Below are 25,335 nucleotides of genomic sequence, written 5' to 3'. Positions count from 1 at the left end.
CAAAGCCAGGGGCTCGCCAGGTGCATTCAGGGAAGATGAACTCTGAGGAGGGAGAGCTGGCATGTGAGTGGAGGGACCAGCCCGGAGGTGGAGGGAGCCGCAGCAGGCTCAGGACGGAGCCACACACTCATTGCTCTGGCTAAGAAATATCCGAACTTTTAGCTGAAGATTCCTGGCAGGCTTGAGTCTCCATTCAGGATTCAAAACAATAAGATGATGCAAATCAGATCAGAACCAAAAACCAAGAGTTCCTGGGCTTGTCACCAGATAAGTCAAAAGACTCATTTCACTTTGTCATTTTTAGAAAGCATTTTCGTCACACCTCCTATTCAAGATCCAGAAGGATGTTGTGCCCACACTGGTCTGAGTAAGGGTTTAAGTGGCTCCCTGGTTGGCCACAGTCTGACCTGGGCCAAGTGTGTGTGTTTCAGCAGTGAATGATCTAACACTTCAAGAGCCCTTTGAATGCAACTCTTATTCCTAGCGTCTGCCAGATATTTCCTTTGGAATGTCTGCAGAATTTCCTGGCCCTTTGACTTCTTTCTGTCTGCCAAGCACATCTTTGAATTGTGGGTGGGCTCTCTTAAAACACCAGGGTGTGAACAGGTTGACAAAACCCATGGTTAGCAGTCTTTCAATAGCTTCTCTTTGGGCAAGAGTACTTGATCCTGACATTGAAGGACCTCTGACAGTTTTAAGGATTTACTGCCAGCCCCTCTCCAGTCAGCTTAGTTGGGGAGCTGATTTACAAAGTGTTTCTTAGGTTTAAATCCAGCAGATCATTATTTCTCATTCCATTGAATGAAGTCTTTTAAATTGTTGTTTTTCTTTTTTTAATATTAAAATTTTTTGTTTTTCTTATTATGAAAACCATACAGAGTTAAAAGATATAAACTTCTAGTTATAAAACAAATAAGTGATGGGATGTCATGAGCAGCATGGCAACCGTAGTTATAGTTACTTGTGACTGTGTCACATATTTGAAACTTGCTCAGTGAGGGTGGGTCTTAGAAGACCTCATCACACACACACAATTCTGTAAATACATATCATGACAGATATTAACTAGACTTAACTGTGATCACTTCACAGTGTATAGACTATTGAATCATATGCTGTATAACTGAAACTAATATAATGCTGTTTGTCAGTTACACCTCCATAAAAATAAATTTAAAGCAGTAACATTAAAGAATACTCATAATGTCAACTGTGCAGAACCAAACAGTAGTTTAATACGTTGCTTTGATTTGTTTAAATCTTTTCCTGTATAGCCAACTTTTAAAAACAAAATATAAGATTATATTTGAAAAAAATTTATTGGAGTATAGTGGATTTACTGTGTTGTGTTAGTTTCAGATGTACAGAAAGTGAATCATTTATATATATATGAAAAAGTGTTAGTTGCTCAGTTGTGTCTGACTCTTTCTGACCCCATGGATTATAGTCCAGGCTCCTCTGTCCATGGAATTCTCCAGGCAAAAATACTAGAGTGGGTAGCCATTGCTTATCCAGGGTATCTTCCCTGCCCAATGATCGAACCCCCGTCTTCATGTCTTCTGCATTCGTAGGTGGGTACTTTATTGTCTGAGCCACCAGGGAAGCCCATATATATACGTGTGTGTGTATCCATTCTTTCTCAGACTCTTTTCCCACATAGCTTATTGCAGAATATTGAGCAGAGTTCCCTGTGCTATAGTAGGTCCTTGTTAGTTGTCTGTTTTATATATAGTAGTTTGTATATGTTAATCCCAGTCTCCTAATTTATCACTTTCCCCACTTTTCCCCTTTTGCAGGTTTGATTTGGAGACCTGTGAGTCTGTTTCTGTTTCGTAAATAAGTTCATCTGTATCTTTTTTTTTTTTATTCGATCCCAAGATTGTACTTTAGAAACCGTTGTGTAACTTACTCTTTCCCTTCAACTTTCCTTGTCAGGCGATGTGTGTCTTCAGCATTGTCTGAGATGCTGCAGAGTCCTGCATTGTAAGGACATCCTCTGATGATTAGAAGTGTGTCACTCGCTCCCCTCATTTGCCTCTACACTGTCGAGACTCCTGCCTCTTACCAGTCCCCTCCTACCAGGCTTTGTCCCCAGGGCCCTCCCCTTGCCCCTGTGGCCCACCCGTCAGCCTCATCTCCTCCTCGCTGCACACAGCTCTGCCTCCAGGTCTCGCGACAGTATCTTCCCGTCACAGGGGTCGGCACTGAGGCCCCTCCTCAGAGAGGTCCTCCCTGGTCCTCCACCTGGTCGCCTGTCCCCTGCCTGCCCTCCCTCAGTCACTGTCCCCATTACTCTCCTTTATATAAGACTCTTATTACTCCTAAAATCATCCTACATATTTGTTTGTCCACCTGTTTGTTATGCATCGTTCCCCATCTGGAATGTCCCCTGTGGGGTCAGGGACCAAGTCCGTCTTGCCCAGCCCTCTGCCCTCTGCACCTTGTCCACGTCTGGCGCCCACAAGCTCAGTGTGAAGGAACAAGTGATGATCCACTCTTGTGCACAAAGCCGATGGTCTCTTCAGACTCTGTGCCGAGAAGTGAAGTTCCTTGGTCACGAGACATATATAGCTTTAACGCTTTTGATAGGCAGCACCAAGTTAATGGAATTTAAGGCTGTACCACTTAATACTAATTTCAGGAGTAACTGGTGTGTCCATGTTCCCCTTATATGGATTGTCTCATATGCTTTCTAGCATGAAGATCCCTGCTCCCCCGCTTAATATATTATGGACATAATTCTATACATATACATATTTCATCCTTTCTAAGAACTGAATATGTGTCCTTCAGTTCTGCATTGGTTCTGCACAGTTGACATTAAGGGTATTTTTTAATGTTATTTCTTTAAATTTATTTTTGTTGAGGTATAACTGACATGCAGCGTTATATTAGTTTCAGTTATATAATGTGTCCTATGTATGTCTATTACATAGACATATCATAATTAATTTAGCCACAATCCTTTTGTTCCTGTTTCCTCATCTATAAAATCGGCTATAACCGATTATTACAGTAACTCATACAGGGCTGTTGTGTTAAATGAGGTAACTTACACTGACAACTTGAGAATAAAATACTTGGGGCCGGTCCCGGCACCTGGAACGCACACAGTCAATGTGCGGTGTTGTTGGGATCCTCACAGCGTTTAGAATGCAGTGAATAGACTGGAGAGTTGGTTCGTCTGTGACGAGGGTGCAGTCTCTCACACAAGTCCCTGCATCTCTTCTCCAAGCAAGTGAACCCCAGTGTGTTCTCTTCCTGAGGCCTGCTGGCTGGGGTGCTCCCTGCTCCCCATGTGCCTGCGTCCTCCACCCTCCCCTTGTGTGGGTGAGCTCAGGTGTTCCCGTGTCCTGCAAGTTAAAGAGCAGCATTAGAACGCTGGGCCCTGTGTGAATGCACAGGACCTTTTAAAGCGTTCCAGTTAGTCTGTTTCCTTCTCTTCTCCTCTCATCACAGCAAAGCTCTCCAAACCCACAGGCTTCCAGAACTGTTCTCGAGTGCGGTCTTTGCAGCACTCAGAGATGCCCTTTCTCAGTGGCATTCTCTCTGCAGCATTCAGGGATGCCCTTTCTCAGTGGCGTTCTCTCTGCAGCATTCAGGGACACCCTTTCTCTGTGGCACTGTTTTTAAGTGGCCTGGGTGGTTCTTTGTGTTTGGGTCAGAGAGGCCTGCCCATGGCTGGTCAGCTGTCCCCAAGGCAGGGCCCAGAGGTGCCCTGGTCTTGACCCGGAAGGTGGACCGTCCTTCCCTGGGCTGTGTGGGGGTGCTCTGCTTACTGGGTGCTGAGGGGGCAGAGTCAGAGGGCACAGAGCCCCACCTCTGCTCTGACCACGGAGTGACTTCGAGTGAGTTTATGGAAGTTCACCAAGCCTCATTTTCTCATCTGTAAACTGAGGGGGAAGTAGTACCCTTTGCATTGGGTGGTTGGGAGGATTCAGTGAGACTCTGCACAGAAGCTGCCTAGACCAGAGCCTGGAGAGCAGTGAGTGCTCGGCCGGGATCCCTGCCCCTCTGCCTGTCCTCAAACCAGGAGGCTTTCCTGCAGTTAAGCTCAGGGGTTCCTTCCCATGCCCCGTGGGCTCTCTGGGCTTCCTGAACACAGGTTTCCTTCTGGGACTGCCACGTGGTTGTGCAGAATGTGACCTCTGAGCTGGAGCCCGAGAAGGAAGGAAGTTGGGCCTGGATTGCACGAGCCAGAGGCTGAGCCCGGGCTGGGCAGGCAGCTGTACAAGGCCCCGGTGTGGTTCTGCTAGGCTTGGGGGCCGCGGCTCCTGCACATGCTCCTGTTCCCTTGGTGGACTCGGCAGTGGAGAAGGCACGTGCAGCTTTGGACATCATCACATGCTGGGACACACTAAGGAGATGACCGGAGCCGGGTCACGCTGTACCTGCAAGAACATCTGTGTGGTCCTCATAGTAACGGTTTCTCTCCAGGGAGTATCGCCCCCATCCTGTCTTCCATGAGCCATCTCCCCAGCTCTCTTGAGTTTTTAAAATTAAAATTCACTTTTCTTCTTTCAACAAAGTGATGCCTACACAGTTAAATCGGAGAGTACTAAGGGATTTAAGGAAGTGTAGCCACCCCAGCCCTGCCTCTGCCTGCTCTCCCTGTTTCATTCCCCAGAGGCAGTTACTTTCAGCTCTTTTAGATTTTTTCACTTCTGGTACTTCATCTCCGTATTTCTAAATAATGTGATTGTACTGTTTATTTCTCGATCTCCTATCCTGCGCATGGAGTTTTCTCATGTTCTTCGCCCGTCAGGCAGTATCACAATTTTGGTACATTAGTGGGCAGTGTTTATACATCATAACGAGGCAAACATTGGGTACCACTGGATCAAGTGATGCACCAGGACTGGAGATTCTTTCTTGTAACCTTTTCCTTTTCTTGGAATTAGTTCTTGACTTATCTCTTTCATTTGCTTACTTGTCTGGACGCCTATCGATTTTCACGTGAGAATCTCCATTTTTTCTTTAAAGTTTTCTGGTTAGTTACTAAGTGATGTTTTGACGCAGAGCTTCACGCCTGTAAATGCTTGGCATGTCTGTCGCGTGCCCGTCGGCACCTCTTCCCAGGGTTCAGTCCGCATTGCCTCCTCCCCCAGAGACGGCCCACATCACTCTTCTTTCCACGACCTTCTCTCCTTTCCCTCCATCCAGGGACAGGCCGTCCCCGGGCTGTCTTGTGTGGGGGCCTGTTCCTGGAACTCCGAGTTCCTCTGTGTTGACTCAGTCCCCGGTCATGCTGGCGCATCCTCCTCTAGGCTCCCCAGAAAAGGCAGCGGGAGATGAACTTTGTAAGTCCTTGCATGTCTGCAAAGGTCTTCTTCTGCCTTCTTGCTTACTTGACGCTGGTTGAGGTGGAGAATTCCAGAAATCCTTGGAATTTTGAAGAGGTTGTTCACCCCTTAGTTGCTGGTGAGAAGTCGGATACACTGTGATTCCGTTCCTCTATGTGGCCTGTTACTTCTCTCTGGAAGTTTTAAGGGCGCTTTCTTCATCGCGAATTCAGTGGCTGTGCTTTGAGGTGGGCCTTTATTATTCACTGTGCTAGAACTCTCAGGACCTCTTTAACGTGGAGGCTCACCTTTTCTTCCATTTTTTATTTCCCTGTCCAGAAATTTCATTAATTGTTGGATGCTATATTGATTCTTCAGTTTTCTTAGTTTTTCTTTTTCTTTTTTTTCCCATCTCTAGTTTCTCTCTTCACCTTTGTATTTTATTTTCTGGGAGATTTCCTCAATTTTCTCCTCCAATATGGTTTTTTTTTTTTTTTTAATTTTAGCGATAAGTTTTTATGTCTAAATTCCTTGTGTTGTCTTAAATTGTTTCTTTTAAAATGTCTCCCACAACATTCTATTCTTGTTTAAAAAAAAAGTGAGAGTGTTAGTCGATCAGCCGTGTCCAACTCTTTGTGACTCCATGGATTGTCCATGAAATTCTCCAGGCAAGAATACTGGAGTGGGTAAGCTATTCCCTTCTCCAGGGGATCTTCCTGACTCAGGGGTCGAACCCGGGTCTCCTGCATTGCAGGCAGATTCTTTCCTGTCTGAGCCACCAGGGAAACCCAGTTCTTGCTTGGTGACTGCAGTCTCTTCACTTATCCCTCTGAAGATATTTATTACAGGTTTGATTGCTTATTCTTTAGCTTTTGTCGTTTCCTCATGTTTTCTGTGCTGTTTTCAGGTTCCCTTTCTTCTAATAATTTGGACCCTGTCATCATCTTTGAGACTCCCCCCAGTGCCTGGTAATTCTTTGCTGTCAGTTAAGAGCCAAGCCCTAGCTCCTGGGGTCGGAGCCCTGTGGTGGGGTGGGGCCTGAGGACTGGCGGGCTGCACAGCAGCTCGTGCACCAGGGAGCTGGCTCTTGTAACTGTAACCAGAGACCTCAGAGCCTGTGGGTGCTGGTCTTCTCTCTGGCACTCTTTAATTTCTCCAGAGACGCATCCTTCAATTTGCAGCATTTAGGAGGGTATACCTGGCTCCCAAGGTGCCAGAAGCAGGCAGGAGGGTGGGCCCGGAGGGGGCAGGGGAGGGCCCACCGTTCAGTCACTGTTCAGCTCAGTGTGCGTAGTTATTACCCTCTGCTCTGACTCTGGAGTTTTATTTCCTCCTTCACCTCCTCCCCCACCAAGCTGGTGTCCTGGAGCCCTGAGCCCTGCTGATCCCATTTCTGCAGAAAATACTTCTGAAGCAGAGTGGGGATCCAGGAATCTAACGTCTTTATTCTGCCTGTCTCCAGTTCCAAACTCGCATCCCACTCATCTCCAGGCCCTCCACCCTCATCCCAGTGGTGTCTGGGGCCCTGGGATGTCTGTCCCCCCTCCTCTGCTACACCCAGGACCTTCCACTTCCCACGTCTCTACACATCCGATGGCATCTGCCTCGTGCTATACTCCTCTCTTTCTCTTTATTTTAGTGGCTCCCTACTGCCTCCACTGGATTGTCATTTTAGAAGAATATTGGCAGGGAAGAGAGGTAAACCCAAGTGTCCTGTCTGTCACTGCCCACCTCTTCCTCCGCAGAGGCAGCTCCTGTACTGGGAAGATGGGAAAAGGAGAGGGAGGGTGTGAGCGTGTGAGTGTGTATGAGGGGGGTGTGTGTGTGTGTGCACTCACGTGTGAACCCCTATGACAGACACGCCCAGGGCACTGCAGTTGGCAGCGGCTTTGGGCGTCTTCTAAGTCATTTTGGGAACAAGACAGGGTACAGATAAAACCGAAAGAATAAGTGGCCTCGCTGTGGAAATGGGGGTGTGGCCGCAAGTGGTGATTTTGAAGGGGACACGTACACTCAGCTCAAGGCATTAAGTCCTGGAAATTTCATTTTTAAAATTTGTATTACCTTACTCCAGCAGCTAGCAGGGTTACTTGGTTTTTCACAGTTTGCTGCACATCTACGGGCTGATTTGTCCGTTCACTCCCTCAGCCAGTTGTGGCTGAGCCTGCGTGTATCAGGCAGGACGCTAAGTACAGGGGATCAGCGGCCATCAGCCATCGTCCTTGGCTTGGCGAAGCTTTTGTCAGTGGCGGGGCAATAGAGCAGGTAAAGGTCAATCACACAAGTACATAATCTGTGTAGAAGAACAGGTCTAGTGCCAGAGATGGGGAAGGAACCCCAGGGACCAGAGGTTGGAGCTGAGCCCCCATGTGACAATGCAGGGCTTTTCAAATCCTGATGTAGTGTGATGTCGCTATAAAAGCATGTTTCACGTCGTCATGTTTGCGTAGACCTGTCTGTTGGCGCTGGCTTCATGGGGTCCCGGGTGAGCACTGAGGCAGGTCTCATGCATTATCCCCTCTGTCCCCACAGTGCCCTCAGGGGTGGGGGCTTGTTTAAGCCTGGGGTGTCAGGTTGGGGTCTGCTGTACGTAGAAGCCTCTTCCTCCACCCCCAGCCTGCCTCCCTGTCCCCCCTTCCCATCCTGAGTCTCAAGACTGAGTTCACGGGGACAGAATTTAGATGTGAATCTCTGCGGGGCACCCATGTGGCTACTGACCACATACTTACCTTGTATGCTCAGTCACTTCAGTCGTGTCCGACTCCTTGTGACCTCATGGACTGTAGCCCGCCAGGCTCCTCTGTCCATGGGGTTCTCCAGGCAGAACACTGGAGTGGGTTGCCATTTCCTTCTCCAACTTACCTTGTAGCTAGTCCAACTTGCCATGGGGAGAGTTTAGGTTGGGAAGCACCTTTACCTGCCTGGGTACTTCTCCTGCTCCAGGGAAGGCAAGCTGTGAAGGCCCAGCCTTGTTCCTCCAGGGCCACTTTCCTAGTCCTGCTGCTGAGCCAGATCTGGGCTCCCTGTGCCCCAAGCAGCCTTGGAGGTGGATCCAGCCCAGCCTGTGGACCCCTGGCTGCAGGCACTTCTGTGCTCTGAACACCCACACCAACCCATGCACACGCATGTTCGCACACACACCCCCACACATGCTTCTCTCCCTCTCTCTCTCTCTCACTCTCACCTCCCTCCTCACCTCCCCTTGGCTAGGGTTAGAGGGCATTACACATTTTCACTTCACCACACATGAGTTGTGGCTCAGGGCAGAGCTGGACCATGGTGGACCTTGTTGAATGGGTCTCAGGAGCAGGTTGGAGGCCCGTTAACTGCAGGGACAGAGGAAGAGAAGGACTGAGGAAGGAGCAGGCCTGTTCCTGCTTCCCTCTCCCCTCTTTGCATTCCTGCAGCGGCTTCTTCATCATACCAGGGTGTCTTCTCATTCAGGAAAGGGAAGATTCTAGCAGTGGGACAAGAGGAGGGAATCCTCATTTTCAAACCCTGGAAACGATGGCCTTGAGTGAAGGGGCGCACCACCCCACGGTGGAATTCCCAGTAGCCGGGAAAACGCTCCTGAACCCCCAGGCTTTTCCTTGGAAAGCAGAATGCAGCTCTCCTGAGGTACCACAGCCTTTGCGTGTTCTGCAGACTCTGTTTTTTTAAAATATTTATCAAAAATAATGCATTTATTATAGAGAAACCACATAGGTTCCCTTCTTTCTTTGTTCCTGTGGCATCTTGTCACATTTTAATGGTTCTGAAATTGCGATGCATCTGAGAAATAGGTTTGTGCAATTTGACATGATATTTCTTTTTTTCCTAAAGGAGTATTCTTTAAATCCATAGGTGATTCCCAAATGGCTACATCTTTGAACTGGAAAGGAAATACAAGTACACTTTGGGGAACAAAAATCGTTCACATGTGGAACCCATGGGAGAAAACAAAGCGTAAGGGATCCTTGGTAGTAGAATTGGGGCCACTGCCTTAAGTCTCGGGTTTTCTGAGGAACTTGATGTATGACCATTTTATGGGGGCAAGTGCGGACAAGGCCTGGTCTGTTCCGCCGCGTTTCTTTCTGTGGGAGTGAGTGACATACTTGAACCAGACTGTCCCTGAGAATGTCGCCATTCCATCCCTCCTTCAGATTTCAGGTCAAACATCTTTGCATATTCAGCATAAGGACCCTTCTTTTCCCTTTGTGGCATTTATGAACTTAACAATTGTTCGGTGTGAAAGCAAGCGCTTTTCTTTTGCCAGTTGGCCTTTGGTCTTTTCAGGGGCTCCCTGGGAGGACGTGGCTGTGGGGGCTCTGGGACCCTCCTGGTGGAGTCGGCCCCCACACTCCCGGCTTCGCACGTTACCGTCCGAGCCGTGTGGACTTGCTGTGCGGTGTGGACATGGGACGGGGCAGAATCAGGGCAATTTTGTGTAAAGAACGGAGGCGTTTTCAGCAGTTTGTGAGGACAGCCTGGAACTTGTCAGATCAAGGAAGGCTTCCACAGTCTTCCCTGGTGGCTCAGCTGGTAAAGAATCTGCCTGTCGATGCAGGAGACGCAAGAGATGTGGGTTCGATCCCTGGGTCGGGATGATTCCCCAGAGAAGGAAACAGTAACCCACTCCAGTATTCTTGCCTGGAAAATTCCATGGACAGAGGAACCTGGCGGGCTACAGTCCATGGGGTCGCGAAGAGTCGGACACAACTGAGCACACATACCTCCCACGGTCTAAGCCTCAGGAGGAGCCGGGAGACCCCAGAGTGCACTGCAGGGGGCCGGCTGCAGAGGGCGCTGCTCCCAGAGGGGAGCTGCTCCCAGGTCTTCCCAGAGTCCCGTCGGGGTGCAGCCAGGGTGTGGGAGGTCGATTACCCCTCTGGCCTGTTAGGTGCTGAGGGAAGCAGCAGCACAGGGCCTGATCGTTCCTTAACGAGCATCGTGGAGAGAATGGGGAGAGTGTGTCCCGGCCAGCCTTCCTCTCCTCCTCCCCCACCTCCTTGTGAACTCTTCCCACTGATGGCCCCGGTCCCACGGCCCAGGGCCCAGATCCCGCAAGACTCACATCAAGGCTGGCTTCATCCTTGAACACTTTTTGAAACTGAAAGTGAAAAGTGTTAGTCGCTCAGTCATGTCCGACGCTTTGCAATCCCATGGACTGTAGCCCACGAGGCTCCTAAGTCTATGGAATTCTCCAGGCAAGAATACTGGAGTGGGTTGCCATTCCCTTTTCCAGAGAACTTCCCAGCCCAGGGATTGAACCCAGGTCTTCCGCATTTGCAGGCAGATTCTTGACCATCTGAGCCACCAGGGAAGCCCTTAGAGGAAAATTTCTACAGCCGTATACGAGAGTATGGCTCCTCAGTGAGACTAGAGACAAGCAGCCGAGTCTTTTTTTATTTTCCTATCACGCTGGTTTTCAACCTTGAATTCCACTCACAGAACTTGTGCCAAAAAGAAGCAGGGCAGGGTGAACCTCTCTGACCCCCTGCCTGCCCCCCCATGCCCAGTGATAGCAGCCCCTGGCCAGCCCGGTCAGTCCCGGAGCAGAGAGCCGTGCCAGGCTCCTGGCAGGCAGTGCCCCTCTCAGGTGGCATTTTACGCCCCATTGGACTTCCCTCTGCACCCTGTACCGTGCCTGGAGTGACTGGTAATGAGCACCTTAATGTGCTGACTTCTCCAGTCCCTTCTTGGTCCATGACAAACAAAAGTTCCTCTTTTCTCATTAGAACCACTTTTGTCAGGGTGTCTTTAATCAATGACTTCCCCAGGGACAGTATTTTTAGAAGTTGTATTTTTCACACTCTCCCTTGGCCCCTCTTGGAAAAATCTCTTCCCAGGGCCTGGTGAAGTGGACTAATGAGATGCCGCGCGAGTCCGGGCCGGAGTTAATTGGCGCAGGTACGGAAGCTCCTCACACCCGCCCTCCATGGCCCCCTGCCTCACCTTCGTCCTCTTGTCTCTTTGGTACAGGTCGCTCAGACAGCAGATGGTGTGGATGCTGACCTCTGGAAAGACGGCTTATTTAAATCCAAGGTTACCCGATACCTGTGCTTCACGAGATCCTTTTCCAAAGAAAATGTAAGTCTAGTAGTGGCTTTCCATTTGCTAAGTGAGCACAAGTCATTTCCATTTGTGTTTGAAATTCTCCTCCCTTTTTTGGTGGTGGTTTATTTTCATCGCTGTGTTAATTTATCTGTGGTTTTAAGTAAACAGGGTAGGATCAGCAACCACCGCTGGGTTTCATTTATTAACAGTATTATTAACCACATACCCAGTGTGTAGTGAATTCCATTAAAACCTGTTTTCCAAAGGAAACCCGGAGATGATTTCTCTCAGAGCTCTCATCCTGCCTACCTTTCGTCCAAGTAACAAATTGCAGGGTAGGATGATGTGAGCATCTTCCAAGGGAGCTGGCTTTAAAGCTAACCGACAGAGGGGAGCATAGCCAGAGGATGCCCCACGGTCACCCCTCCCCGAGACGTGGCCGTGTTGACTTTCTCCCCATGTCTCTCTGCCATGTGACATTTCATTGTTTCGGCAGATAGGTATCCACCACTCATGCAGATTACTTTTACTGTGTTGTTTTTAATACTTAAGCCTATAAATTAGGAAATTTTAAAGGCACCTACTAAATGTGTTCTAATAGGTGGTTCAGAAAAAAGAGAAGTGGCTCTTGTGAGTATCCTTTCCATGTGAGACCTGTCCTGAGCACTCTGCAAATATGCTGCCTCCATTCTCAAACTCTTAAAGTAATAGCTCCTGAGATCAGGGAGTTTATGTGCTCGTCTAAGGACACCTGTCTTCCCTAACCCTAACAGGGAGCAGTCAGATTTTCATATTTTAGGGATGCCATTTCATTTTGGGCCTAAATGCAAAAAAAAAATCAGATGGGTGGGAAATATTTTTATGATTTTTATAAATCTTATGGCAACAATAAAATATGTTCATAAGTGATTTTTTAAAAAAATCAGATTCAAACATCCCCATTCAGAAGCCTGGAAGGGGAAGGGTCACCGTCTGTCTCTCCATCACAAGCCCACAGCCCCGTGGTCCTGTCACAGTCCTCGTGCATCCCTGCAGCATTTTCTGGCTGTGGACCATCATGTGGATCTGTGGTCCGCACTCTTGGTCCGTTCCTATTTGTTGATAAGTGTTTGTTAGGAAAATGATTTCTAACATACTCAGGGAGGACTCGTTGCTCTCATTTTTTCCCACTCATGATGAGAGTAATAAATGCTCGCTGTAAAGGGCAGCGCTCCTGATGGAAGAGGGAAGGTCCTGGCAGCTGGGCCTGTGGTGGGTCTGAGCAGGACCTTCAGGTTACGGTGCAGCGAGGAGACCCCAGGGGCAGGGCTGAAGGCCAGGTTACCTTTCCAGATGTCAGGCCTGTGATGTTCGGGCAATGCCCCTGGCTCCATCCCTCCATCCTGCGTCCATATCCACCTGTGGTGCTCTCTCATCCCCTTTGTCCCTGGAGGTTACCTATATACTCTGAAGCTATCCATAGTCTTAGCTTTTGTCACCTCTCTTCTGCCACTGGCTCCCCCTTTCTTCATGAAGTCCGCGTGCTCACTGCCGTGCAGGGCTGCAGGACCAGCTCCTGAGGACTGAGCATCTCATGTCCCACCCTTGCTCTGCCCGGTGGTTTCACATGTTCACTCCTGATCTCCACTCAGCCTCGGCCCCTCCCGCTGAAGAGGAGACCGCAGCTGCAGCGGACAGCCACGATCTCATTGGCTGTTTTTGATTTCCGTTGCATTTCCTTGAAGACTATGGGGGTGTCAGTACTCTCTGCCAGAAGAGCCCTTGATCCCTTGGAGTAGGGACAATAACAAGTTAAAAAAATGACAGAGAGCGGTCACTGGGGCTTGTTAATTTTAGTGTCATGGGTAAGTGGATGGTAGAAAATACATTGATCTAATCGTCTGTGGAACATTCAGGAGATGCTCACTGAGTGCCTACTTTGTATCTCTTACTGTGTGAGGGGCAGGAGGGCATGGTGAGACGCATGTGGGAGAGGGTGTAGGATGAGGACAAGGGCAGTGGGAGAATCCTCTGCCCCGCTTTTGAGGCAGTAAGGAAATTAGGTGCATTTTATTTTCAGAAAAAGAATGAATGGGTCCTGTAGTGAGATGCGGAGGGAAAGCAGTTCAAAGGGGCAGCAGGGGCCCCCTTGCCAGCCCAGGAGTAGAGCAGGAATGAGCCGTATTTTAATCTGTTACAGCCAGTCTGTCCTGGCCCCGCTGTCAGAGCCAAGACTTTGCATGGCATAATTTTTTACAACTGCAAAGGAGGAATGTAGAATCTCAAGACTGGACAGATTCTTAATTAGGCGACTTGAGACTCCCTGTGTAGGAGTTTGGGGAGACTCCTCTGGAACCTGAATTCCTTTCCCCCAATAATGCTGTTAACACAGAAACCTGGCTTTGGAGTGACATTGCTTCCTGGGGAAGGATCGAGATTAATTGCACTTTTCATGCCCTGTACTTTCTGCATTACCTGTAATAATAATGTACATAGATTAGGTAGGGAGGATATTAAACAGAAGGATTTATGAACATTTGAATATTAAGTTGGTTATCTGTGGCTACCTTAAATGCAAGGTTGTCAAAAATAATTACAGTATACTAGCAAATACTGGCTACCAGAGACAATATAAATACCCTGAGTCAGTGCATATTGGGCTTTTGGCATGAATCATTTGCTCAACAAGGATTGGGAATACGTTCTTCATATTTATGAGGAGGAAATGAAAGAGAGCACAGGATGGGGGAGGGGAGAGGAACAGGCAAAATTAATGGTGTTGCAGACCTACTGTATTAAACCCGGTGCAGCGGCAGCCCCGGGCGCTGAGGGACCTCACTTGGGCTGCAGGAAGCTCTGACAGTGCAACCTCCCATTCCGTGTGCATGAGAGGGGGGTCTTCATGCCTCTTTTAATGGCTGCAGCACTGATGTTCTGGCTTTATGATCAGGGACGTTCGTAGAGTGTGGAGGGTGAGGTCGCTAAGTGGTTTGCAGTTGACTTCTGTTAAAACCCAATTTGTCAGATGGAAGACGTTGGAGAACGATATTGATGAACGCCCATCCATCTATAGGGCAGGGAAACATACCCAGCTGTTAATTTCTCAATGCAGAAAGCAGTGATGACATGGAGAAGCAACTGCCATTAAAAAAAAAAAATGTATGATAGATTAGATCAGGCGATTCTGAAAGCAGCTGATGTTTGCGAGTTGGGTTAATGGTTCAAACCCTTCCTCCATGGTCAGAGATTTACTCCGTGTTAGGGTTCTGCTCTCCATTTGCTGTGCTGGCCTGTGTGTTGTTTTCCCGAGACCCAGCTACCTGAAATGTAATCATTTTAAATCCTCTGCAAATACCAGCTTTTCAGAGAGACGGCTTTCTGACCACAGCGCCGAGAAAATACTGGTCATAGTTTACACTCGACACTTTGACCTTCATGGCTAAATTTCAGAAATTTATTTTGTTTGTGTACTTTTGGTTTATAATGCATTTATTAAATATAATTTTAATATTTTTGTTGGCGTTATTTAGATTTGTTGTCCGAGCAAGTCCATTTTGATTTCTGATTCTGAGTGGCCCACCCGGTTGAAAATGTACCCCCAAATAGCAATTTATTCAGCAGTAATTATTGAGTACCTACTATTTGCCAAGATCTATGCTAGGCTTGGATATATAGTAGTAGCAGAGATGGTTTTGGTCCTCATGGTTCTTAAACCCTGGTGGGGAAGCAGATGCTAAATAAAAACCTCACAAACGTGCCATTAGAAACTGATACGAAGGAAAGTTGAGAGTGCCAAGAGAGAACAAAGCATAGAGTTTAGATGATAGGAGTTCCCTGCTTGGCCTTCAGTGATGGTGTTGGCACTGGGCAGGACGGGGCAGGGCCACAGAGACTGAGGGCCACACCCTTCTCTAAGCAGGCCAGGCTTGACTCCGGAGGGACTGCTGTGCAGGGCAAGGTGGTGGGGTTGTCTGGAAACACAGAACAAGCAAGCTGTGCGTGTGCTTATGGAGGCTTGGGCATTTCTGGAAGATGGGCATGCCAAGTGTGTTGTTAGCATTCTAACAGGAGAGATTTGGGATGGGAAAGCATCATTCTTTTTCTAACTGGCTCTAACTAGAGAGAGGGGAAGCTAAGTTGTAAATGACTCTGAAGATGTTAATGAAACCTCCGAGGTGGCCCCGCTTTGTTTAAGTTGTAGGGTAGATCTCTTTAGAGCTCGTTTCCAACTTGAAATGTGGGCTGCAAGTGCCAGCACGTTTGCAGAGAATTCTCTCTCGCAATTATAGGACGGCGTGCCATCTTCGAAGATATTTTTGCTCTGGTTACGGGAAACTGTGCACTGTGGGCCCCGTGCACCACCACTAAGTAGAAGCTTTAAGAGGCCCCTGTGCACGTCATTTTAGAAGATGTGTAATATTAGGCAGCAGGGCTTTTCCACTCTGTGTGAGTTTATGATTCGTGGGGTTTTACAGAACATATCTAGCCACCGAAATGCGTGTCAATATGCAGAGACCAGCGATCACTGGGGAGTGTGGTTGATTCTCTGTTAGAGATGCAGCTCCCCCACCTCCCGGTGCAGCAGCCACCCCGGGAATGTGCTTTTCTAAACTTGCTGCCCGAGAGCTGATGCTCAGGGCTCAGCAGCCGCGTGGCCCCGGGACATGGGTGCACAGCTACCCTCTGCTTGGTTACATCTCAGGCATCTCCTGGGCCACTTGTCCTGCTAACCAAGCCACGTCTAAGTGAGTGCCTTGAGGTTCTGCAGACGAAATCTTTTCCTGGGGGCCACCAGAGTCCTCCGCTGGGGATCATTAACTGGCACCTACTCTAATTAACCTGCTGTCGTAAAGCTGCATGAGTCATTGTGTTAAATATGCGTTTTGAAGCCAGAATGGCAGACCCACCACAGGCGTGTTCAGATTAATCATCTGTATCTCTTTTCTTTCTTCCCAAGAGCCATTTAGGGAACGTGTTAGTGGACATGAAGCTCATCGACATCAAGGACACCCTGCCTGTCGGCTTCATCCCGATTCAGGAGACGGTGGACACACGTGAGTCACCCTCTGGCCCTACTCGCCACAGCGAGAGTCTTCTTCCTCCCGTGTATGTGTAGACATTTTTATGTGTGGTTTGCTTCAGAAACATTTTAGGAGGGCTTACTGCGTGCCCACAAGTAAACCCTGCTGCTTTTGACATGTGTCTGACTTGGCTCTCCTTTGGCATGTTCTGGGTAGAGGCGTGGAAGTGAGCGGAACTCACCCTTTTCTCTGAGAATGGGGCTCCCTGCTGAATCAGTTCACCCGGGAAACCGGTTGTAGTTTGTCCTTAGCCCATCCTCCAGCGATGCTGAAGCCAAGCTTCACACAAGACCCAGAAGCAAAAGGGAAAAAACCAAAAGACGCTCAGGGAATACAAGTGCCCTGATAGCCCCACTTTTGGTTCTTGGAGCGTACAGGAAAAGTCAGAACCAGAAAGACTGCGAGTGAGAGTCCTCAAGATCTGAAATTGAGGGAAGCCCCTGAGCAGCACGGAGCAGGAGTGAGTGGCTGACACGTCGGAAGCTTCTTCAGGATTGCGTGGCAGCTTGAGGTTCTTGTCGTGGTGTCAGTTCCTGAACAGTGCTGGAAACCTCTGGGTGGCTGAGCCTCCTCGTTTTGATGTACGGCGACTAACTTGCTTTATTTTATATTACGTAGGACCAGTGTTAGCATATCCACAGGAGTGATGTGGCCAATAAGAAACAAATCCAGAGACTCCTTCCTTTATGACACACGATCCGTTATGAAACTTTGCATCTCACTTTTTGTCACACATACTTTGTTTTTCCCATTTTAGTCCTACTTTTTTGGGGGGAGGGGCTGTTTTCCTGCAAATGTTTCTTATAGATCAGACTTCACACATCTACACAGACCCCACATAGCTATTATTTTAATGAAATAAGTGGGTTTCATGGCTAGCATACTTTTCTTAATGCTCTCTTCGCTTTTGGATGTTGGTCTGCTTCTAGTTGTTTGTTATTAACATGTATTAGCTAATAATTTCACCGCAGTCAGTATTTAGTATGTATTTACTATGTAGCCTCTGTCATAAATGTTCTACATACCTGATTGCATTTCATCTTCAGAAGACCCCTGAAGATAGGTACTATTTGGAGATAGGTATTATTTATACATACCCATTTCACATATGAGAAAAATGAGGTGCAGTAGCAACTTAAGGATTAAAGAGCTTATCCAAGTTTACACATCTAGAATGGAATGGGAAGACTACACGGAGGAACTATATAAGAAAGATCTTAATGAACCAGATTACCACAACAGTGTGGTTAGTCACCCAGAGCCAGACATTCTGGAGTGCGAAGTCAAATGGGCCTTAAGAAGCACTGCTGTTAATAAAGCTAGTAGATGCGATGAAATTCCAGCAGAACTATTCATATCCCTAAAAGATGATGCCATCAAGGTTTTGCATTCATTACATCAGCAAATCTGGAAGACCCAGCAGTGGCCACAGTACTGGAAAAGGTCAATCCTCATCCCAATTCCCAAGAAGGGTAGTACCAAAGAAATGTGCTAACCATTGGACAATTGCACTCATCTCCCATGCTAGCAAGGTCATGCTTAGAATCTTGCACGCTCGGCTTCAGTATTATGCAAACCAAGAAATTCCAGATGTCCAAGCTGGGTTTAGAAAAGAAAGAGGAACTAGAGATCAAATTGCCAACATTTGCTGGATTATGGAGAAAGCAGGAGAATTTCAGAAAAACACCTGTCTCTGTTTCACCAACTACACTAAAGCCTTTGACTGTGTGGATCATGACAAACTGTAGAAAGCTCTTAGAGAGATGGGAATACCAGACCATCTTACCTGTCTCTGGAGAAACTTATATGCAGGTCAAGAAGCAACAGTTAGAAACCTGTATGGAACAACTGATTAGCTCAAGGTCGAGAAAGGAGTACAACAGGGCTGTCTGCTGTCACCTGTTTGTTTAACCCATACGCTGAGCACATCATGAGAAATGCCAGGCTGGATGAGTTACAAGCTAGAATCAAGATAGGCAGAAGAAACATCAACAACCACAGATATGTGGATGATTCCACTGTAATGGCAGAAAGTGAAGAGGAACTAAAGAGCCTCTCCATGAGGGTGAAGGAGGAGAGTGAAAGAGCTGGCTTAAGACTAAATATTTAAAAAAAAAAATAAAAAAAACAACCCTAAGATCGTGGACATCCAGCCCAATTGCTGCATGGCAAATAGAAGGGGAAAAGGTGGAAATAGTGACAGATTTCCTCTTCTTGGGATCCAAAATCTGCGGATGGTGACTGCAGCCATAAAATCAGAAAACGATTGCTTCTTGGCAGGAAAGCAATGACAAACCTAGATAGTGTGTTGAAAAGCATAGACATTACTGTGCCAACAAAGGTCCATATAGTCAAGGCTGTGGTCTTCCCAGTGCTCACATATGGTTGTGAGAACTGGACCGTAAAGAAGGCAGAATGCCAGAGAATTGATGCCTTTGAACTGTGGTCCTGGAGAAGACTCCTGGGGCAGAAGGAGAAGTGGCATCAGAGGATGAGATGGTTGGACAGCATCACCAGTGCAATGAACATGAACTTGGGCAAACTCCAGGAGATGGTGAGGGACAGGGAGGCCTGGCATGTGGCAGTCCATAGGGTCACAAAGAGTTGGACACGACTGGGTGACTGAACAACAACAACAACACATCTAGAAGTAGGGAAATAACTAGATTACACACAGAGGCATGACTCCCCACAATTTTAACCACAATGCCACCCTGAAAAAGCATGTGTTAAGGCACCTTTTACTTATAGATTTTATATATTGATATATTTGAGTTTGGGGATAACAGCTTTATTGACATATAATTCACATACCACACAATTTAGCCATTTATAGTTGCAGCCCAATAGTTCTTAGTATATTCACAGTTGTGCAACCATCAGCACAGTCAGTTTTAGAACATTTCATTACCTCCAAAGAAACTGCATACCCACTATTAATCACTCTCCTTTTCTCCCTAGTCCTCACCTCCCTGCCCTCTACCAGCCACAGGCAACCACTAATCTACTTACTGTATAGATTTGCCTATTCTAGACTTTTCATGTAAGTGAAATCATATCATCTGTAGTCTTTTGTGTCTGGCTCCCTTCACTTAGGATAATGTTTTCAAGATAGGTTCGTGTTGTAGCATGTCAATACTCCATTCCTTTTTATTGCCAAGTAATACTCCATTATATGGATATAGCATTTTGCTTATCCATTCAGTTGATGGATATTTGGGTTGTTTCATTTTGGGTTATTATGAATAATGGTGCCCTGAACACTGGATGCACAAGCTTTTGTGTGGGCGTATGTTTTCACTGCTCTTGGGCATACACCTAGGTATGGACTTGCTAGGTCATATGGTAACTCTATATTTAACTTTTTAAGGAACTTCCAAACTGTTCTCCAAAGGAGCTGTACTCTTTTGCATTCCAACCAGTAGGGTTTGAAGGTTCTAGTTTCTCCATATCTTTACCAACATTTGTTATTGTTTTTCTTTTTAATTCTAACCATCTTAGTGGGGATGCATTGGTCTCTCACTGTGGTTTTAGCTTGTGTTTCCCTTGTGGCTAGTGATGGTGAACACTTTCATATGCTTATTATCCATTTGCATATTTTCTCTAGAGAAATGGCTATTCTAATTCTTTGCCTGTTTAAAATTGGTTTTTCTTTTTATGATTGAGTTATAAGAATGTTTTCATATATTCTAGATAGGAGTCCTTTATCAGTTACATGATTTGAAAAAAATTTCTCCCATTCTGTGGGTTTTCATTTCATTTTCTTTTTTTAAATCAAGGTCCCTTGAAACAGAGAAGTTCTCTATTTTGATGAAGTTCCATTTATCTATTTTTTTCTTTGCTGTTCATGCTTTTGGAGTCATACCTAAGAAACCATTGCAAATCCAAGGTCACCAAGATTTATGCCAATGTTTTCCTCTAAGAGTTTTATAGTTTTATCTCTTTCATTTAGGTTTTTGATCCATTTTGAGTTAATGCTTGTGAATTGTTCAAGATAGGAGTTCAAATTTATTCTTTTAAAAAAATATTTTTGTTGAAGTATAGTTGATATACAGCAGATTTATTCTTTTTTCCAGAATCATTTGTTGAAAAGACTATCCTTTCCCTCACTGAATTGTCTCAGTATCCTTGCTGAATATCAGTTGACTGTAAATGTGAAGATTTGTTTCTAGACTGAGTTCTCTTCCTATGATCTGTAGGTTTTTCCTTAGGCCAAAACCACAGTCTTGATTACTGGAGTTTTGTAGTAGGTTTTGAGACCAGGAATCCTCCACCTTTGTTCTTCTTTTTGAAGCTATTTTGGCTGTTTTGGGTCCCTCAAACTTCCACACCAATTCTAAAATTAGTCAATTTCTGCAAAGAAACTATCTGGGATTTTGATAAGGAATGGTGTTGAATCTGTAGGTCAGTTTGAGTATGTATAGACTTTGAATGATTTTCTTGTGATAAGTTTACAAATACTTGAGGTTAATGGGTCCTGGGTCCTCTACGCCTGCCCCCGACCTTCCTCTGCAAGCATCTTCCTCGTCTTCAGGCCCCAGTGCTTGACCCAGACAAAGCCACTCACTGTGCCCTCTTGTGCATCTTTCTTTCCTTTGTTCTTTTTAAAAAGCTCCCTTCTTTGTGTTCATTTATGGCTGTGCTGGGCCTTTGTTGCAGCTCCTGGGCTTTCTCTAGCTGTGGTGGCTTCTCTTGTTGCAGGGCACAGGCTCTAGGGCGCGTGGGTTCCGTGGTTGCAGTTCCAGGCTCTCGCGCACAGGCTCAGGAGTTGTGGCTCACGGGCTTAGTTGTTCTGCGACCTGTGGAATCTTCCCAGACCAGAGATCGAACCATGCCCCCCTGTGTTGGCAGGCAGATTTTTAACCACTGGACCACGAGGGAAGTCCATTTGTGCTCCTTTCTTTTCTGACTCCAGGGATCTGCTTTGTTGTTTTCCCTGCCTGAGATGCCCTTTCCCTCAACTCTGAATGTCACAGCCCATGTCTTTGTAGGGTGAGCTCTGATCTCTAGATGCAAGTGTGACGCAGGCTCTCTTCTCTCCTCAGTCAGCTACCGTGAGTGCGTGTCTCCTGCAGGCTCTGCAGACTTGGCTTTGGGATAGAGAGATGAGCCTAGGAAAAGAACCCCCAAGGGGCTTCGTTCAGAGAGGGACTATAATCAGCTGGTCAGGAGCCCTGTCAGCTTTCTTTACTACCCTTCAGCTGCTTGACACAGCACATGTTTGTTGAAGGGAGGGAGGAAAGTAGGCAAATGTGAAGAACAGTGGTGGAAAGCCCATAGGATTCTGGTTCTGAATGCCCGTCATTCCCTCTGTTAGCACAGACTGCACTTGGCATAGTGGGAGGAACTTGGACTCTGGAGTCAATCTCGCCTAATATGGAGTCTGGCTCTACCACTTACAAATGAGGGACCCTGGGCAAATGACTTCACCTTCCTGGGCCTCAGTTTCCTCATCTGTAAAATGGGGCAGCACTGTCCACCTCATAATGTTGTTCTTAGCTTACATTATAGCCATTTACATGTTTTCTTCATGTCCTTGCTACTTATCTCTTTCTTGAAGGGCAAGATCTATGTTTAATTCATCTTTGAATCACTTAAGTTACCTACCATACACAGCTCAGAGGATGAGCTCAGTAAAGATTGGCTTTATTACCCGTTGTTGTCAAATTAACTTCCAGAAACACCAGTCCACATCGCCCCTGATGATACTGGCTTGTACTTGTTTTCCACAGGCCTGCCTGCAGAGGCTTTATATTTTTAATTTAGCTTTACTATTCTCATTTTATTTAATTTTTACTAATTATTTATTAATAAACATCTTCACAAGTTTTTGCTTGCTCCTTTTGCTTGTACTTATATGAATGGTCTGCTTAAGAACTAAAATTGACTTGTAGACTTGTATTAATTTCCTACTTCTCCCCGTGTTTTTCTTAGTTTTAAAATTTGCATTGTCGTTTGTTTTTGACAACTAAGTGGCTTAAAATGTCTTTATATTGATTTACTATAGAGTCAAGGGATTTCTTGTTCTACATTTTCCTCTCAATTTGTTAAATCTGTTGAGCGAGGAGGCCCAGGACCGAGTCCTGGTCCAGCTACTGTGCCGCCACATGGTCCTGGAAGTCACCCCGGCGACTGGGGGTGTGCTGGTCACTACCCACATGGACAGTCTGAGGTTGGGTCCCGGCATCTCCAACGGGAGTCATATCCCAAAGGAAGGGGGACTGTAGAGTCACCTGTTCATTTAGGGTCATCCAATCTGTGGTCAGCTCTGGGACGTTTGAGAGCATTTAAGATCCTGATTTTTTTTTTTAATCAGCCAGCAAGATGAGACTCCTGTAATTAATTTAAAATACGTTTTGTTGCAATCCATATAGCACTTAAAAAGTGGAAGACTGTTTGTTTTAGTAAAGTGCTGTGTCCTTTTTCTGTGTTCATTAGCATGACTGAACACATTTCTATTGACTCTGTATAATATGTTTACTTAAAGTCAGGCTTGTTTAAGCATGTGTAATTAGCGGCTCCATCTCTTACCCCGAGTTTGCTGTAGATGGAAGAATGGAGCAAAGAGCAGCTGGCAAAGCAAGTACATAAAATACCTGCATCTTTGTTTACTTTGAGGAAAGGTCTCACCTCCTTCACACTTTCAAAGGCCTGAGTTTATTGGCTAATAGTTTTTTAAGCTGTAGGGTTACTGTGGACAGTCTCCCCCCAGTAAGCCTTCCTGGTTCGTTGGATCCCGTGTTCGGGGTCTAGATTCAGCATCCAATATTATTACTTAGAGCTGGTACGTCTGATCAAGTGCTCGGTTTCCGTTCCTAGGAAAAGAATTCACAAAGTTTCTGAGTTTCCATCTGGTAATCCCAAAACGTCAGCACCTGATTCTCATCTTCCCTCGGTAAAATCAAGAGTAACAGCAACACGGCGCTTCCCTCGTGTGTCTTGCTCTCCGACGTAAATATGCTTATTTCCTGCAACAGAACTGAAAGGCCTTGAAACTCAGTGCCAAACACTGACACAGATCGTGGGCTCGAGGCTTCCTCACAGTATTATGATAAGGATGACCACCACTCTTCTTTACTGAGCACTCACTGCGTGCCAGGCACCGGGCTAAGTGAAGCATGCACGTCATCAGGTTTCAGCCACCCCGCGTCCCTACAGTGTCATGCTTCATTAACTCCGTTCTAGATGATGAAACCAAGACTCAGAGAAGTTAAGTCCCTTGCCTAAGATTAGAGTACTGGAAAATGATGGAGTTGGAATTTTAACCCAGATCTATCTGACCCACGTATTGAATGGCTGCAGTTGATTGAAACTCATCGTGTGTGGTTTTTAACCACACATGAACAAACCAAAACCATGTGGGTGGTCACCCCTTGTGGTTTTTAGGCCACAACTCATTACCCTAAGACTTGATAAATTAGAGAAAAGAATCACAGATGTGTCTGCCCTTTCCTGTACTAGAGCATGTTTCAGGGAGACCAAGTACTTGATGAATGAAAGGTTTTTTTATATAGAAAAACTGCAACTAATAAATGCAGAAGGAATGACAGAGTTAGAAAATCACCATTTGACACCTTTAATGAAGCTACGAATCTAGGCACGGTCATCTGGGGATGAGAAGACCACCCGGAGCAGGGTGTCAGGGACTTTATAGCCAGGGCGCCAGGCTGAGGACGCTGGAACCCACCGAGAGTGGCACCACATTTCACCCATCCCGCTACCCATCGGATGTACGTGCACCACCCGTGGGGTGCTCCTGCCCATGCTGTCTAACCCGAGTAGAATCGAGCCTTTCACTCAGCCATGTTACAGGAGGTACAGCGGGTGACCCAAGCTCTCCATCCTGTGAGTGCCCTGAAGATGAAGGGAAGGTGAAGAGGTTACCACAGAACCGAAGAGACATAACCACTGAATGCCGTGCACAGTGTTTGGATGTGGCCCAGACAAACCGACAACTAAATGACATTTCTGCAATAATGGAGAAAACCTGAATGCAGACTATTTGGTGATATTAAGGAATCATTGTTTGTTCTGTTAAGGATAATAACATCATAGTGTTTATGGTTAAAAAAAAACGTATATATATATATATTAGCCTTCCCTGGATGCCTTCCAAGATATTGGTGGGTGAAATGACATTGTGTTGGAGAGTCATTTTAAATCTCTGCAGAGCTGAAGAGGGTGGGGGAGGAGATGAGAGGGTTCCTCCATTGTTGACAGTATTGAATTGGAATCATGGGAACACATGGATTCAGCTTATTTCCTGTTCTCTCTATTGGGAATATTTGAAAATCTCTGTAATAAAAAGTGAAAAAGAGAAGGCCCGTGTAGTAAAATGTGTTAACACTGGGGGCGTCTGTGTGTTTGTGTCCGAGGGCTGGAGCCGCGAGCAGGTTGCAGTCGTGGATTTCTCCCAGGCTGCTCCTGGCAGAGGTGTGTGTGTGCCCTGTGGGCCCCTTCCCGGCAGTGGGTGTCGGGGATCAGGCCACGAATGCAGAGCAGGGTGACCGAGACTGTCCACTGCGACCCTGCCCCGGGCCGGAGGGGTGGCACCCCGTCCTTTCTGTCGGGCGTCTTAGACGACCAGTCACTTCCACCGCCGGGAAGGGAATGTGACGGGAGATGTGGTGTTGAGAATAGAGATGTGGGCACCTCTGGAAGACTCATACCTCTTCTTGTGGTCCTTTCCTTCAGAGGAAGTGGCTTTTAGGAAGAAGAGGCTGTGCATTAAATTTATCCCACGGGATTCAACCGAAGCGGCCATTTGTGACATTCGGATCATGGGCCGGACCAAGCAGGCCCCGCCTCAGTACACGTTCATCGGGTAAGTCTCAGCAAGGCCAGGCTCGTCGCTGCTGTCTGCCGAGTGCACTCAGGTCCGTCTCAGGGGCCAGGTCCGGAGACCTGTGTGACCTGCAGCCTCTCGGCCGCCTGCCTCTTGTGGGCCTCCAGTCTTA

General features: G+C 46.8%; 1 protein-coding gene across 20 annotated transcripts in view; it reads left to right on the top strand.

Annotated features, from left to right (window-relative positions):
- MVB12B (multivesicular body subunit 12B) overlaps positions 1 to 25,335 on the top strand; it is a 483,962-nt gene that overhangs the window by 336,031 nt on the left and 122,596 nt on the right. For all 20 annotated transcript variants that reach the window (XR_014051736.1, XR_014051740.1, XR_014051739.1 and 17 more), the window contains 3 exons: positions 11,244 to 11,351; positions 16,255 to 16,351; positions 25,073 to 25,202. Coding sequence is in view for 16 of the 20 variants with exons in the window: in XM_081484011.1 (XP_081340137.1) it covers positions 11,244 to 11,351; positions 16,255 to 16,351; positions 25,073 to 25,202 (335 nt within the window). In the remaining 4 variants the exon portion in view is untranslated. The remainder of the gene's footprint in view (positions 1 to 11,243; positions 11,352 to 16,254; positions 16,352 to 25,072; positions 25,203 to 25,335) is intronic.

The sequence above is a fragment of the Giraffa tippelskirchi genome, chromosome 4 (genome assembly GCF_054371585.1).
Source record: "Giraffa tippelskirchi isolate mGirTip1 chromosome 4, T2T-mGirTip1v1.2.pri, whole genome shotgun sequence".
Lineage (NCBI taxonomy): Eukaryota > Metazoa > Chordata > Mammalia > Artiodactyla > Giraffidae > Giraffa > Giraffa tippelskirchi.
Note: the sequence above shows the minus strand (reverse complement) of the source record. Positions and strands in the feature narration are given on the sequence as shown.